The sequence below is a fragment of the Actinia tenebrosa genome, unplaced genomic scaffold (assembly GCF_029948245.1).
Source record: "Actinia tenebrosa isolate PJP-AT-01 unplaced genomic scaffold, QUT_ActTen_1.0 PGA_scaffold1__47_contigs__length_23844297, whole genome shotgun sequence".
In the NCBI taxonomy this organism is placed as follows: domain Eukaryota; kingdom Metazoa; phylum Cnidaria; class Anthozoa; order Actiniaria; family Actiniidae; genus Actinia; species Actinia tenebrosa.
In genome coordinates, this window is record NW_028292578.1 from 3061649 (window position 1) to 3075067 (window position 13419).

The window sequence follows — 13419 nt, forward strand, 5'->3', positions numbered from 1 at the left end:
CATGTGTTAAATTTGGAATAAAATTTATTTTGATATACATCAGTTTAAATTTTCTTATATTGGAAAGTTGACTCTTTTCTTACATTTTCATGGCACATATCACTACTCCTGTAGGGGCAGTTCCAGGATTTTTTTGGGGGGGGGGGGGGGGTGCCCCGTCCAGGACATTCGTTTTAGGAGGGGGTGCACCTCTTGCTTACAAACTCAAACACCAATAATGCAGTAGATATCAGCTCACCTAGGGGAGGTGGGTGCACTACTCTTGCACCCTTCCCCTACATCCGCCCCTGAACTTTACTCTGATGATTGGTTTCTAACATTGAAAGGAGGATGGCTTAGTGAATCAAGGCTAGTGTAGCAGTAGTGCGCTTGCCTGTCGCTTCTGAGGTCGTATCTTCGATTCCTTGACTTCGTATTATTCTAGCAGAGTTTGTTAGGTCTCTCCCTTGATGTCATGGTCTCTGATTCTGAATCCAGTTTTCCTTGCTTTACAAAGCCCACTAATGTATATATTCATATTCAATCTGCGAGTGAGCCGTGCCCTGACATTTTCATAGATCAGCCCTAAGGTTGTTTCAGGGTATCGATAAAATCAAGGTTTGTGCAAAGGATAGGAAATGCTGCACTTAGTGCAGAATTTTTACGGATGTACAAATTTTGCACTAAGGACATGCCGTGACCGTGACGGTACAAACTAAGCATTCTGATTGGATGACAAGTAAATCCGTGCCGCTACTGAGTGGCCGTACGCGCCGAGGGCATTTCATAGCCAAACTCTCAGAGTCGTAGCCCTTCAATTCACTTAGTCGTCAAGTGACTTTAACAAATCCATTGTCTTAGTAAAATGCATTAAGGTGACTGCCTACTTTTGAACGTTCGATTTGAGCCCACGATGAGCGCGCGCTCAATAACCGCTGAATAACCTACGCGATTTTATTGAAGAACCATACACGTTTTGAACTTCAACAACAACTTTGAGCTTTTGAGCTTATTTGAAAAAACTTATACAAATCTACGTTATATCAAATTCTTTAGAAAAGTTAATTTATCTAAAAATATAGATTTTTGTAGGAATTTTTGTTCGGATTTATGAGATTTTTTTAGGGCACTGAAAGGACGAAATATGACAAATTATTGTATTTCTTTGTCTTAATATCCATATAGTATTGTAGGAATTCTACTGAACTTATTAATTTGTGCAAATATTTGGATTTCTTACGAAGTTTTTAAGGGATATATGGTATGCACTCTACCTACATCGACTCGAGTGAAAAACGTCTGCGCATGATTTGAATCCGTATGCAAATTATTAAAACATATGTAAACTTGACTTTCAAAATGAATTGGACTTCACAAAATGCCAAAACTTAATTTCTATGCTTGAAACTTAAGGCTAATTCTTTCATATTGTGTTTGTTAATAGAGTATTCCTGGTCTTACAAAAGTATACTCGATAAATGTTTGGTATACTTGGAGAAACAAACATTTATTTTCTCACTCAAACTCTTCAAAATTCTTAGAGAACTTGCTGAAATGCACGCATGCGCAAACGTCTTTTCTCTAGTGTCCATGAAATCTTAAAAATAATTTACATAATGTAATTTGCATAATTTCCAGACGGAAATCAGACGCGCACCTGCGGCTGGCGAAAGGTTACTGTAAAGATCAGATTGAACATATGTTCTTTTATTCACTTTTCGCGCACCAAAGCGTTACTGTCGTTCGATCGAGACTCTAACCTTGAACACTCGAGTTTGTCAACCAATCAGATTACGAAAACAATAGAATTCGGGGTACTGGGTATTGAAAGTCTATAAAAGCTATTCAAGGCGATGAAATGATGAAAGAGAAAGAAAAAATAAAAAATATGTTTACATTAAAAATAAAATAAAATAAACTCGAGTGTTCACGGTTAGAGTAGAACGACAGTAAACAAACTTTCTAAAGAGCGATTTAGGATTATCCGATTCAGTACATTAACTCTTTTGTGGTCAGAGAGCTTCATCTATAGAACCGTGTCACAACTGAAAAAGTTTTTTTTACACGTGTTAAATCTTTTGCTAGATTTTAAATGTTTTCAGTTTAATGTTTGATACGTTAAAGCTATTTCCTTCAACATTTAACAGCTACAAAGTTTCGAAGTTCTAACAAGTTCTGTCCTTCCTGATTAATCAAAAATTTATCGCCGTTGTACAAGGTTGATAGAATCAATGGAAGCTAAAAGACTCTTGACAACGCAGATAAAGTAATTAATCTGTTTGTCCAGGATTGTTTTTACAAGAGTTTTAAAAGCTCCCGGTGGAAGCGTGAGCCAAAAATAACCATGGATTACATTAATATTCTGGTCTCTAAACTAATTACATCCATGGCGTCATGCAGGTAACCTAAATTTAAGAATTTAAAGGATTGGGCCCGGAAGGGCGATAGCGCTATCCGACCGATAAATCTTATCCAAGGGATAACTTTATTTGATAACAGCATCGATCTATTCACTGGATATAGAGGATATAACATGGCCGCGCAGAGATACAGATTTTATCTTCGAGGTTGAGGTGATATAGTACGAGTCAAACGTAGCAAACGAGTAAGATAATCTCAACACGAGGTTAAATATGTTTGATATGTAATATAAATTTAATATTCAATGTATAATATATATCTGTTTAATGTATAATAGCGGATCTCCGTAGACTTTGTTTGTTTGTTTGTTTGTTTAATTGTTTGTTTGTTTGTTTTGGATCATTAGTTCAGGTTGGCTGGAGAGTTGTTTGTTTACATGCTTGAGTTGTTTACCTGATTAATATTTTTGGTTCTATACTGGTTGTTTTTTTGTTTACTTGATTTATTGTTTGTTTGTTTGTATTCGGTTAGACTGTTGGATGTTGCGTTCGTTTATTGCATATTTCGATTTCAATAGTTACTTGCGTGTTCGGATTTTTTTGTTTCTGGTTATTGGTTGCTTTGGGTTGGTCCTACTTTCTTTCTCGCTTCTTTGTTTGTTTGTTTAGCTGGTTGGTTGGTTTCATGTATGCCGTTTTCTTGTTAATTTGTTTGATAGTGATTTATGTTCTTGATTGTTTACTTGCTTTTCTGACTTGTTTGTTTAATTTCTTGGTTGGTTGGTTGATTGGTTGGTTTGGTTAATGGGTGGGTTGGTGGGTGGGTGGGTTGGTGGGTGGGTTGGAGCGTTAGAGGGTTGGTTGGTGGGGTGGTGGGTTGGTTATTGGGTTAATGGGTTGGTTGTTTAATGGGTTGGTGGGTTGGTGGGTGGGTTGGTTGGTGGGTGGGTTGGAGGGCTGGTTGGTTTCTGTGGGTGGGTTGGTGGGTAGGTGGGTGGGTGGGTTGGTGGGTGGGTGGGTTGGTGGGTGGGTGGGTGGGTGGGTGGGTTGGTGGGTGGGTGGGTGGGTGGGTGGGTGGGTAGGTGGGTGGGTTGGTTGGTTGGTTGATTGATTGGTTGGTTGGTGAGTGGGTTGGTTGGTGGGTTGGAGCGTTAGAGGGTTGGTGGGGTGGTGGGTTGGTTAGTTGGTTAATGGGTTTGTAGGGAGTGTTGGTGGATTGGCTGGGTTGGTTGCACGATTTTCTACGAGATCTAGTGCCGTTAACCACGGTGACCAGTCAGCTACTTAAAAGTATATATCCTTAGGGCGATAACGCTTAGTAAGTAACGGATGCTAATAAGGAATCAATAATGTACATTTAATCATCCCTCCATCCTTCGGGGATACCCAGTATCCCCACCCCTCCTGTCATAACGTGGTCCCGCCAGATGGCTTACCATTTTCATAAATAAAGCAATAATAAGTGACAGGGATCTGCTTCGTTTTTTCAACTGTAGAAGAAGCTAAAGAAAAAAATAACATAAAATAGGCATGATTTTTATCTCCACATAAAGAAAATTCTCGCATCTAAATAGGAACTTACCCAAATAAAAATATTCATTATTGGTCAAACTCAGATTTCTAACTTGTTTCAGTTCGACAGCTTAAAATATAATAATTAATAGAATCCCAGCTGAGCATCGAGAAGGTGATTAAGGATTTTGAGTGGGCGGTACAACACGGAAACAAATGTCAGTCAAACGTTCTCAGAAATACTATGTGAACATATAAATAATATATATTAAACTTTTGTCCAAAATACGATTTTTTAAAGTGAGATTTAATGCAGTTTCCAAATATGAAAAGAAAAATGGGATGTCCCGAGCTTAGATGATTAGCATTTGAAAAGCGATCAGCAAAAAAAAACATATAAGATAATAGTTCTTTCATATGCAGACTAGTATGATTGCACAAATGCCGTCTATAGTGTAAGTCAGTCTACCATACCACATGGATATTTTTGACAAAAAGACAAAGAAATATCATTGATTTGCCATATCTCGTCCTTTCAGTGCTCCGCAAAAAGTCTGATAAAGTCGAACAAAATTCCTACAAAAATCGAATATTTGCACTAGAAAGATTAAATTTAAAAAATGATCAGTTACAACGTAAATTTTGAGAACTCGTTTCAATTAAGCCTATAAAAAGTAAAGAGTACACTAGTCCCGTGAAAAAAATTGACGCTTTTGTCTTGTTGAAGTTCAAAACTGTGTATGGTTTTTCACAACTTGTGAAGGTTATTTGGCGGTCTTGGCGCACGCGCACATCGTGCGATCGATCGTGGACTCAAATCGGAGGTTCAAAAGTAGGCAGTCTTAAATGATTACAGACTGCTTTATCAGGGTGGCATGGGAGAAGAGTAGATTTCGGCATCGCGTTTGACGCATCGATATAGTCTTGTATAATCATGAGAGGCACATAGCCAGTGAGAGTCACGAATTTGAAGTGTATTTTAACTGTTCCCGAATCATTCCCGAATCACGCACATTCTAAAAGAAGAATCACGGGTCAAAGAAAATTGTCTGAAATTTACGAATCCTACTCTACATTTTACTATTTTCATTATCACTTACTTAATCGCATAACCCCTGTACCACACAGTTTTATTTAGTTAGCAAGGAAATGTATCCGCGGAATCCCGGGTATACCAGGAGTGTACCCAGGGGGTCTCGAGGTTCCTGTGACCCCCCTTTCCATGGCAGTTTCAGATTTTGTAGAGCGTGCGTGTGTTTTGGGCGAAGGGACAGAGCCGGATTGAATTTGTCTAGGGTCAATGGGGAGTGACCGCCTGCCCCTCATATGGGAAAACTAGCTCCCGCATTACGATGTGGGTACAACAGGTGTAATTATTTATTCCTTTTTTTACTAAATTCTTAATATTATATTTTTCTACTTTTTTCTTGGAGAGGGCAGGGGGGGAAGAGCGGGGAGGGAAGAGGGAGGGGAGGGGAGAGGGAGAGGGGGAGGGAGAGGGAGAGGAGAGGGGAGAGGGAGGAGAGGGAGAGGGAGAGGAAGGGAGAGGGCGAGGGAGCGGGAGAGGAGGGGAGAGGGAAGGGAAGGGAGAGGGAGAGGGAGGGGAGAGGGAGGGAGAGGGAGAGGGAGAGTGGAGGAGAGTGCTGAGGTGATGATGAGAGGGAGAGGGGGAGTGTGATAGTCTTTCCTTCTCTTCTCTTTCTCTTTCTCTTTCTCTTTCTCTTTCTCTTTCTCTTTTCTTTTCTCTTTCTCTTTCTCTTCTCTTTCTCTTTCTCTTTCTCTTTCTCTTTCTCTTTCTCTTTCTCTTTCTCTCTCAGAAACAAAACTAGTACAGTTATAATTGGAGATTCTATAATATCGAAGCTCGAAGGTTGGAAAATGTCAAGCAAGACAAACAGAGTTAATATAAAACCCTTCCCAGGGGCCACAGTGGAGGATATGGAGGACTATATAAAGCCAATAATCAGAAGGAAACCTAATAATCTTATTGTACATATTGGTACAAATAATCTTAAGTCTGATGAATCTAAGGCCATTGCAGAGAGGATAGTTGGAATCTGCGAATCTGTGGAAAAACAGCTGCCGTCTTGTGAAATAGCGATATCTGAATTAATCATTCGCCAAGACTCGAGTCTCCTTGAAACAGCAAGAAAGGATGTGAACAAATCGCTTAGAGCCTTCTGCAACGAACGGGAATGGGACTATATTTCTCATAATGTAACAGAGAAAGGACTTAACACCAAAGGACTGCATTTAAATCGTGCAGGAATAGGAATCCTTGCGCAAGATTTCAATAAATATCTTAAATCTAAAGCATGATTAAAAGGTAAGGAACCACTAGACGAAACAGATTCCTCTATTCATCCCTCTAGTATTGTCTCAAATACTAATATTGATAAGTCTGACGGTGATAATAGACCTCATTCTATTCCTAATGTTAGAGGTTTTAAAATGGCCTCTTTAAATATAACTAGTCTTGTAGCTCATATAGATGAACTGAGATCATGGGTCATTCAGCAAAATTTTGATCTTCTTTGCATAAATGAGTCAAGGCTCGATCCATCAATCCCAAGTTCAATGGTGAGCATCGAAGGCTATGACATCCATAGGTCTGATAGAAACCGCAATGGAGGGGGAGTTTGTTTATACTTGAAAAAGGGCGTAAATGGGAAAAACCGTAGTGACTTAACTGATGATAAAGTAGAGTCCCTGTGTTTTGAAATCATGAAGCCAAATAGCAAGTCTTTTGCCGTTTTAGCCTGTTATAGGCCTCCTAACTATGATACACGCTCATTTTTCAATATATTTGAAAATGTGTTAACAAAAATAGATTCTGAGTTTAAGGAAATTTATATCCTAGGGGATTTAAACTGTGATTTATTATCTACTAATATTAATCAGCAAACCCGCTATTTGAATACGACTGCTGAATTGTTTCAACTTACGCAGTTAATCACAGAACCAACTAGAGTCACTGAAAAAAGTAAAACCCTCATTGATGTGATCTTAACGAATAGCCCAGATAGGGTAGTCCGAAGTGGAGTGGTTCACATTGGTATCAGTGACCATAGTCTGGTTTATACAATACGGAAAATAGCAATTCCGACAAACAACAATCACTGTAAGATCTCATTTAGATCGGCTAAAAACTTTGACTCCGACAAGTTTCTTATGGATTTAGCAACACTCCCTTGGGATTGTTTGGATAATAAGGAAAGCCCGGATGACATGTGGGACAGATGGAAAGAGTTATTTCTCTCTGTTCTTGACTCGCACGCTCCGATCAAAACAAAACGAATAAGAAACAAGAAGTCTCCCTGGATGACAACTGATTTGAGGAAAGCTATGTACGATAGAGATAAAATGAAACAAAAAGCTACTCAAACGAATTCGAGGGACGACTGGAGTGATTATAAGTCTATTAGAAATCGCGTCAACAACGAGATAAAAAGAGCCAAGAAGTCATATTATGAAAATCATTTTGCACAAAATTCAAAAAACTCAAAGGAGGTCTGGAAAGCTATTAATGAAGTCCTCTCACGAAGGACTAAATCTGGCTCTTATGTAACATCTATCAAAACAGGTGATACATCGATGTGTGACTCGAAGGAAATAGCTGAGGTATTCAATTGTCATTTTTCTGAAATTGGGACTAAATTAGCTTGTTTAATTCCCGATGGACCGACTGCTTATAATGATTATCTAATTAGAATTGGCTCAACATTCACCTTACGACACACATCAGTTGATGAACTTATGAAAATCATTAATTCTATTGACGTTAAAAAAGCGACAGGTCTTGACGGTATACCATCTCATTTCATCAAGATTGCTTCACCAGTAATAAGGCAATCACTAGTGAAGCTATTCAATCAATCAGTTGATAAAGGGATTTTTCCTAACGGCTTGAAACTTGCGAAAGTTACGCCAATTCATAAAGCTAATGACAAAGATGATTTGAATAATTACCGTCCCATTTCGGTCTTACCTACTATTGCTAAGATTTTCGAGAGAATAGTTTTTTAACCAGTTATATGAGTATCTAAACTCAAATAATTTACTTTCTCAAAAGCAGTCGGGATTTAGACCGCTTCATTCGACTACTACTGCACTCCTAGAAGCCACAACGGAGTGGCTTACCAATATGGATGAAGGTAAATTGAACTGTGTCACTTTCCTAGATTTTAAAAAAGCTTTTGACACAGTAAATCACTCCATACTTCTCCACAAATTATACTATTATGGGATTGCAGAAGAGTCGATAAAGTGGTTCAAATCTTACCTCACAGATCGTAGTCAGAGATGCTACATAAACCATACCTTATCTAGCTCTAGAACACTCGATTGCGGCATCCCTCAAGGCTCAATCCTTGGGCCATTATTATTTATTATTTACATAAACGATCTGCCAAATAGTGTCAAATTTTCAAATGCTAGAATGTATGCTGATGACACAAGTCTCACCACTTGTGGCACATCACAAAAGACTCTATTTGACGAGGTGAACGCTGATATTTCCAATATTCATAACTGGTTGAAAGCTAACAAACTTAGCTTAAATTCAGCTAAAACAGAGCACATGTTTATTGCTTCTGACGATAAATTGAAAAAAATTACCTCCGAACCACACATATATTTAAATAGCAAACCAATTACTAGAGTCTCTACAGCAAAAACTCTGGGTGTTGTGATTGACGAACGGGTGTCTTGGGTTGCTCATATTGATTACATTTGTAAAAAAATATCCTCTGGATTGAGTGGCATAAGACGAGTCCGCGATTACATCCCCTTGGAGACAGCTATTACCATATATGAGGCTCTCGTTTTACCTTGGTTTGACTATTGTGACGTGGTATGGGATAATTTACCAGTAACGTCTGCTGAAAGATTGCAAAAAATGCAAAATAGAGCTGCAAGAATAATAACAAAAAGCAGCTACGATGTCAGATCTAGTGATATTTTAACTTCTTTAGGCTGGAAAAGCTTACAAAGAAGAAGAAAGGAGCATAAAGCAATAATGATGTTTAAGACTTTAAATGCACTTGCACCAAAATCTGTAAGGGAACTCTTTTATTTTCAAGAAAATACCTACGATTTTCGTGGTAGAGAGAAGTGCTTAAAGTTACCGAAACCCAGCACTGAGTTTTTAAAAAGAGCTCTCTCTTATGACGGTGCAAAAGTGTGGAACTCGTTACCCCAAAGTGTCAGACTGTCCAATAATTTAAAATCTTTTAAGAGGAATCTTTCGTCTGTTGGTCCTTAACACTTTAATTACTATAATATTTTTGGGGGGTAGATGAGAATGTATTTCATAAATCTGTCTATATATTCTTAACGTTATTATTAATTTTTTATATATATTACCTATGAACTCGGTTTTCATGAAAACCAATTTGTACATTGATGAAATTTCCCGAGATTAAATAAAAGACATCTCTCTCTCTCTCTCTCTCTCTCTCTCTTTCTCTTTCTCTTTTCTTCCTAGTTTTCTATTTATAAATATACTACTTGAGCGACGAAAAATTAACAGCTACCATTAAAGAGGAAAGGTGGCTGTACCCGATACTACACCCACCTGCCTGTCCTCTAACAGTTGATTTTAAACCCACAAATAAAGATAAATAAATGATAAATAAATTGTTTTCAGTTTAGTCCTCAAATCATTAAAAGTATTTGCCATTGGTATATGAGACCTTTCTATTAATTTTACAGCATCAAACTCAGTAACTAATCTGTTTTTTTTTTTATTATTATTATTATTTTTTATTTGATAAATTTTTTATACGCCTAGAAAATCCCGAATGGACATATCATTGATGTAGATGTAAAATTAAGGCGGTTTTCTTATATCATATACCGGTAGGCAAATTTAATAATCGAGTTACCAAATTAAAACGTGAAAATCTCCCTCTTATCTTCTCACCGTTTATTCCTTTATTAGCATATTTTATTTACATGTGATAGTCATCATGGTCATTACTCACTCGCAAAAAAAGACCTTTTATAACCAGAATAAAATTCAACCGTAGTTTTTTCCCCACACACTTATAGTTCCTCCTACTTGTAGTTATCAAACTCTACTTTTTTTTATTAATGTACTCGTGTATGATCGGATCAGGTTTACGTCTTGGCATGAATTTTTAAAATTAATAACTTGATCAAACTTCTAACAAATGTTTACACACGTCTATAGGTAAACTTTGACAGTAATTCCTATCATATATACGATTCCTTGATAAAACAGAATAGGATTATCTTAATATGTATTTATCCTTTATTTTAAGAAAAGTTTAAGAATTCATTTCTAGTGGGAATTTGAAATAAAAAAAGAAAGAAGAAAAAAAACACACTTGTTGAGAAAACGTCCTATAAAAGCTGTTGACCTCCTATCGATCACGTGACGGGCCGACGCGAGCCAATCAGAAGCGGTGTAATGCGCGCTTCCACAACGTCACTTGCTGCCATCTTATTTCCCGATTTTCCTTTGAAGTAAAACGATTAAGAACAGGAGGCTTTCCTTGTGGATTTGAGACTGTAATTTCCCTCCGATGTTCTAGTAAGTCATGCTTTTAGCATGACTACTTCGAGTTGTGTTCCTCATGGACCCGAACTGGACGATTGTTGCTCAAACGCATTCGCATTGGTGAGTATAGCGTGGTCATCCTCAGTGGAGGTTTCAGGCTCCTCTTATTAACGTCACATGTTGCAAAGACTTAGGCGAGGAATAACCCGTCTTAAATAACACCAAAACCCAACTTTCAGCCGATTCAATAATTCTATACTCTATACTTTGAAGGTTTTTAGACGTTAGAGTTATGAATCCTTCGCTAAAACAGCGACAATTGCGGTTGAAACGGCGAACAACCGAATGAACTTGGTCCATCGAATTATTCCTCGTTGTATTACGAATTTTTGGCTTCTATTTTGGTAGAATTAATTCATCTTTAAATATTCCATATAATTATTTTGATTGAGATGAAATACTCTCGCTACAGAGTACTCGATCGGAAATGATGAAGCCAGTGGTTTAAAGTGAAATTTATGCAGGAGTATTTTTGTGGTGTTGACACCTTAACCGTAACCTTACTACATTCATCAACCGATTTGATTCTGGGCAGAAAACAAATTCGCAGAGAATTAACCTCCAGGTTTCACGACCGTATACCATCACATTTTAAAAAGCTAGCTGTTTGCCTTCATTGCGAGAAACTTTATTCAATCATCACCCTAGTCGATGAGAAGGAGAACCGCTTTTTTTGTACTTTTACCGTCGTTCACCACTCAACTTGCTAGACAACTATTTTATAATTATTCTCGTATCACACGACTTACTTCAGTCTGTTCTCAATTTCAAGTTATTCTATATGAATTGAATTACTTTTTTCAAGCTTATATAGTGTACTCTAAACACGTTATTCCGGTGGTAAAGAATGAAGTTGACATTTAGTCGGAGAAGTTATATTGTGCTTTTAGAGTTCGACTTGATAACCTGCAAAGCCAAATGGCCGGGCCATAATTTCTCTTCTAAACCCAGTTGATTTTAAAATATTTACTTGTATTTAATTTCAATGTACTGCTGGTAGTTTATATACCGATCTTAAGTATTATCACATGGGCTTCTCATTTTATCGAAGTTGAACTAGGCTTCGAATATTCGATAAGATTTTCGACCAAAAACCAAATTAAGCCATTCCAAGCGTGCAGAACATTTACCCAGATTATTTTTATGATTTCGAATTGATGGCAAAAATTACCTAATATCTCTCGTTTGCTTTTTTCAAATTTGAATTATTAATAATCTAGCCAGGACCCCATTCACTCCTAACTGATCTTAAAAAGATTTGAAGAGAAGAAGAAGAAGATCTTGGGCTTATTTTTCTCTAAAGGGATCTGTGTTCTTGAAAACAAGACGTCGATCCACATTTAGAGATTAGTAAAATACCCAACGAGTTTAGTCTTGATGATTACTATTTTGCAAGGTGTATACTATGTCAGCTGCGACATAAATGATGTGGATTCTTTAGCTTTATTTTGTCTGGCTTTATTTGTGATCGCCAAGTTTATAGACAACTGCCGAAGATTTCTTGTTATTTTCATCTAAAAATACCTGTTGAAGGGCTTTCTTGTTGCTTTTTCATGGATACAACATGTCTTCACATTGGGTCAAAGTGTGTTCACTTAAATACGTCTGAACCCTTGTAACTATAGATAAAATGTTTATCCAAATGCTCTGTCTTAAGGATGTTATCAATTTTTTGGAGTATTGATAATGCTATCAATTGTTTTTGCTTCAATGATTTAAGCTTAAAGTCTGTCCAAAAATATATCTTTTAGCAAAGAAAATTCATTACTATGGATATGTAATTTCCACCCCCGTATTTAAAAAAAAATGCTTTACTCTTCTGTAAAGCATTAAAGGCTTTAAATATTTTGTCATTGGCAAATATTTTGTCATAACTGTATGCAAACCACGGTTTTTCCTACTTAAAGCAAATACATGGATAAACATACTGTCTACAATATAATTATTTGCAAGGTGGCTTAGGCTACCAAAATGCCATTTTACAATTTCTAATACACCTAGTTTATTAAAATATATTTTTACATTTTCTACAATAAGGAATTGCTAATTTTTAAAATAAATGTCATTGCATGAATGAAAATTAACTAACAATCAAAATGTTCTTCCTCGATAAACATATACTTCCAAATTATTAATTGTAACTTTAGTACCATATAAATTCACAAAAGCAGCTTTCAATTTTTTTTTATAGATGAACATATGATATTTTCCCTTGATGTATCTGTCATTATTATTGACATTTTTCCTTTTGCTTTCCATTAGGATTTCCAAGTAACCATAATTTTGTACTGGTATTTCAGACAGTTTTTTTATCATGTCTTGTTGATTGATTGAGGTTTCTTTATCATTGATATTACTGGAGTGTTGGATAAGATCTTAAAGTCTTATTAGAGTTTACCTTTGATTTTACTTACATATTATAGTTTGCATGAGCAACTTTTGTAAAATGAGATGCAAAGGAGACTTTAATTTGTTGTTGTAAGTTAAATACAACCTATAGTTTAGTAATAGTACTAGACTCACTTTTATTGCATATGATTATCTCACCAATTTACAATTTTTTTGTTTTATTAAAAATAATGTATCCTGTCATATTGCACACTTGAATTTTGCTATTTCATGATTCATGCAATATTGTAATTAGGGCTACATATTGCTGATAAATACACAAGGTTCTTGGCTAGTTTTGTTACAGAAAGCACTTAATCATGACAAATATTTGAGATTAATTCCAAAGCTTTTTATTGACTTGTTTATTTATATCATAAATATACATGTGTATTGGTTTGTTTTATAGGTGATATATAACATGGCATGTAAAGTCAAAGTTTTTGGTAAATCATTTGGTAAATTTTCAAAACGTGAAATATGATATGTAATGTACCTTGAAAACAGCTGTTTTTGTGAGATAATATGTCAGATACGAGTCATAAACAGTGGAGTTTTAAATTACATTATATTTTATATATATATATTTTTTGTTAA

The 13419-nt window shown here is 36.3% G+C and overlaps 2 protein-coding genes across 4 annotated transcripts in view; both read left to right on the plus strand.

The window, feature by feature from the left end:
• The first annotated feature begins 6302 nt into the window (after positions 1–6302).
• LOC148909707 (uncharacterized) lies at positions 6303–7877 on the plus strand. The gene has a single exon (XM_089032127.1). The coding sequence runs from the start codon at positions 6303–6305 to the stop codon at positions 7875–7877; it is 1575 nt and encodes a 524-aa protein (XP_088888253.1).
• A 2424-nt stretch (positions 7878–10301) lies between these two features.
• Positions 10302–13419, plus strand: part of LOC116294720 (mediator of RNA polymerase II transcription subunit 13-like) — a 30156-nt gene continuing 27038 nt past the window's right edge. For all 3 annotated transcript variants that reach the window (XM_031702366.2, XM_031702367.2, XM_031702368.2), the window contains exon 1: positions 10302–10494. In XM_031702366.2, the coding sequence (XP_031558226.2) occupies positions 10426–10494 (69 nt within the window). In that variant the 5' untranslated portion in view covers positions 10302–10425. The remainder of the gene's footprint in view (positions 10495–13419) is intronic.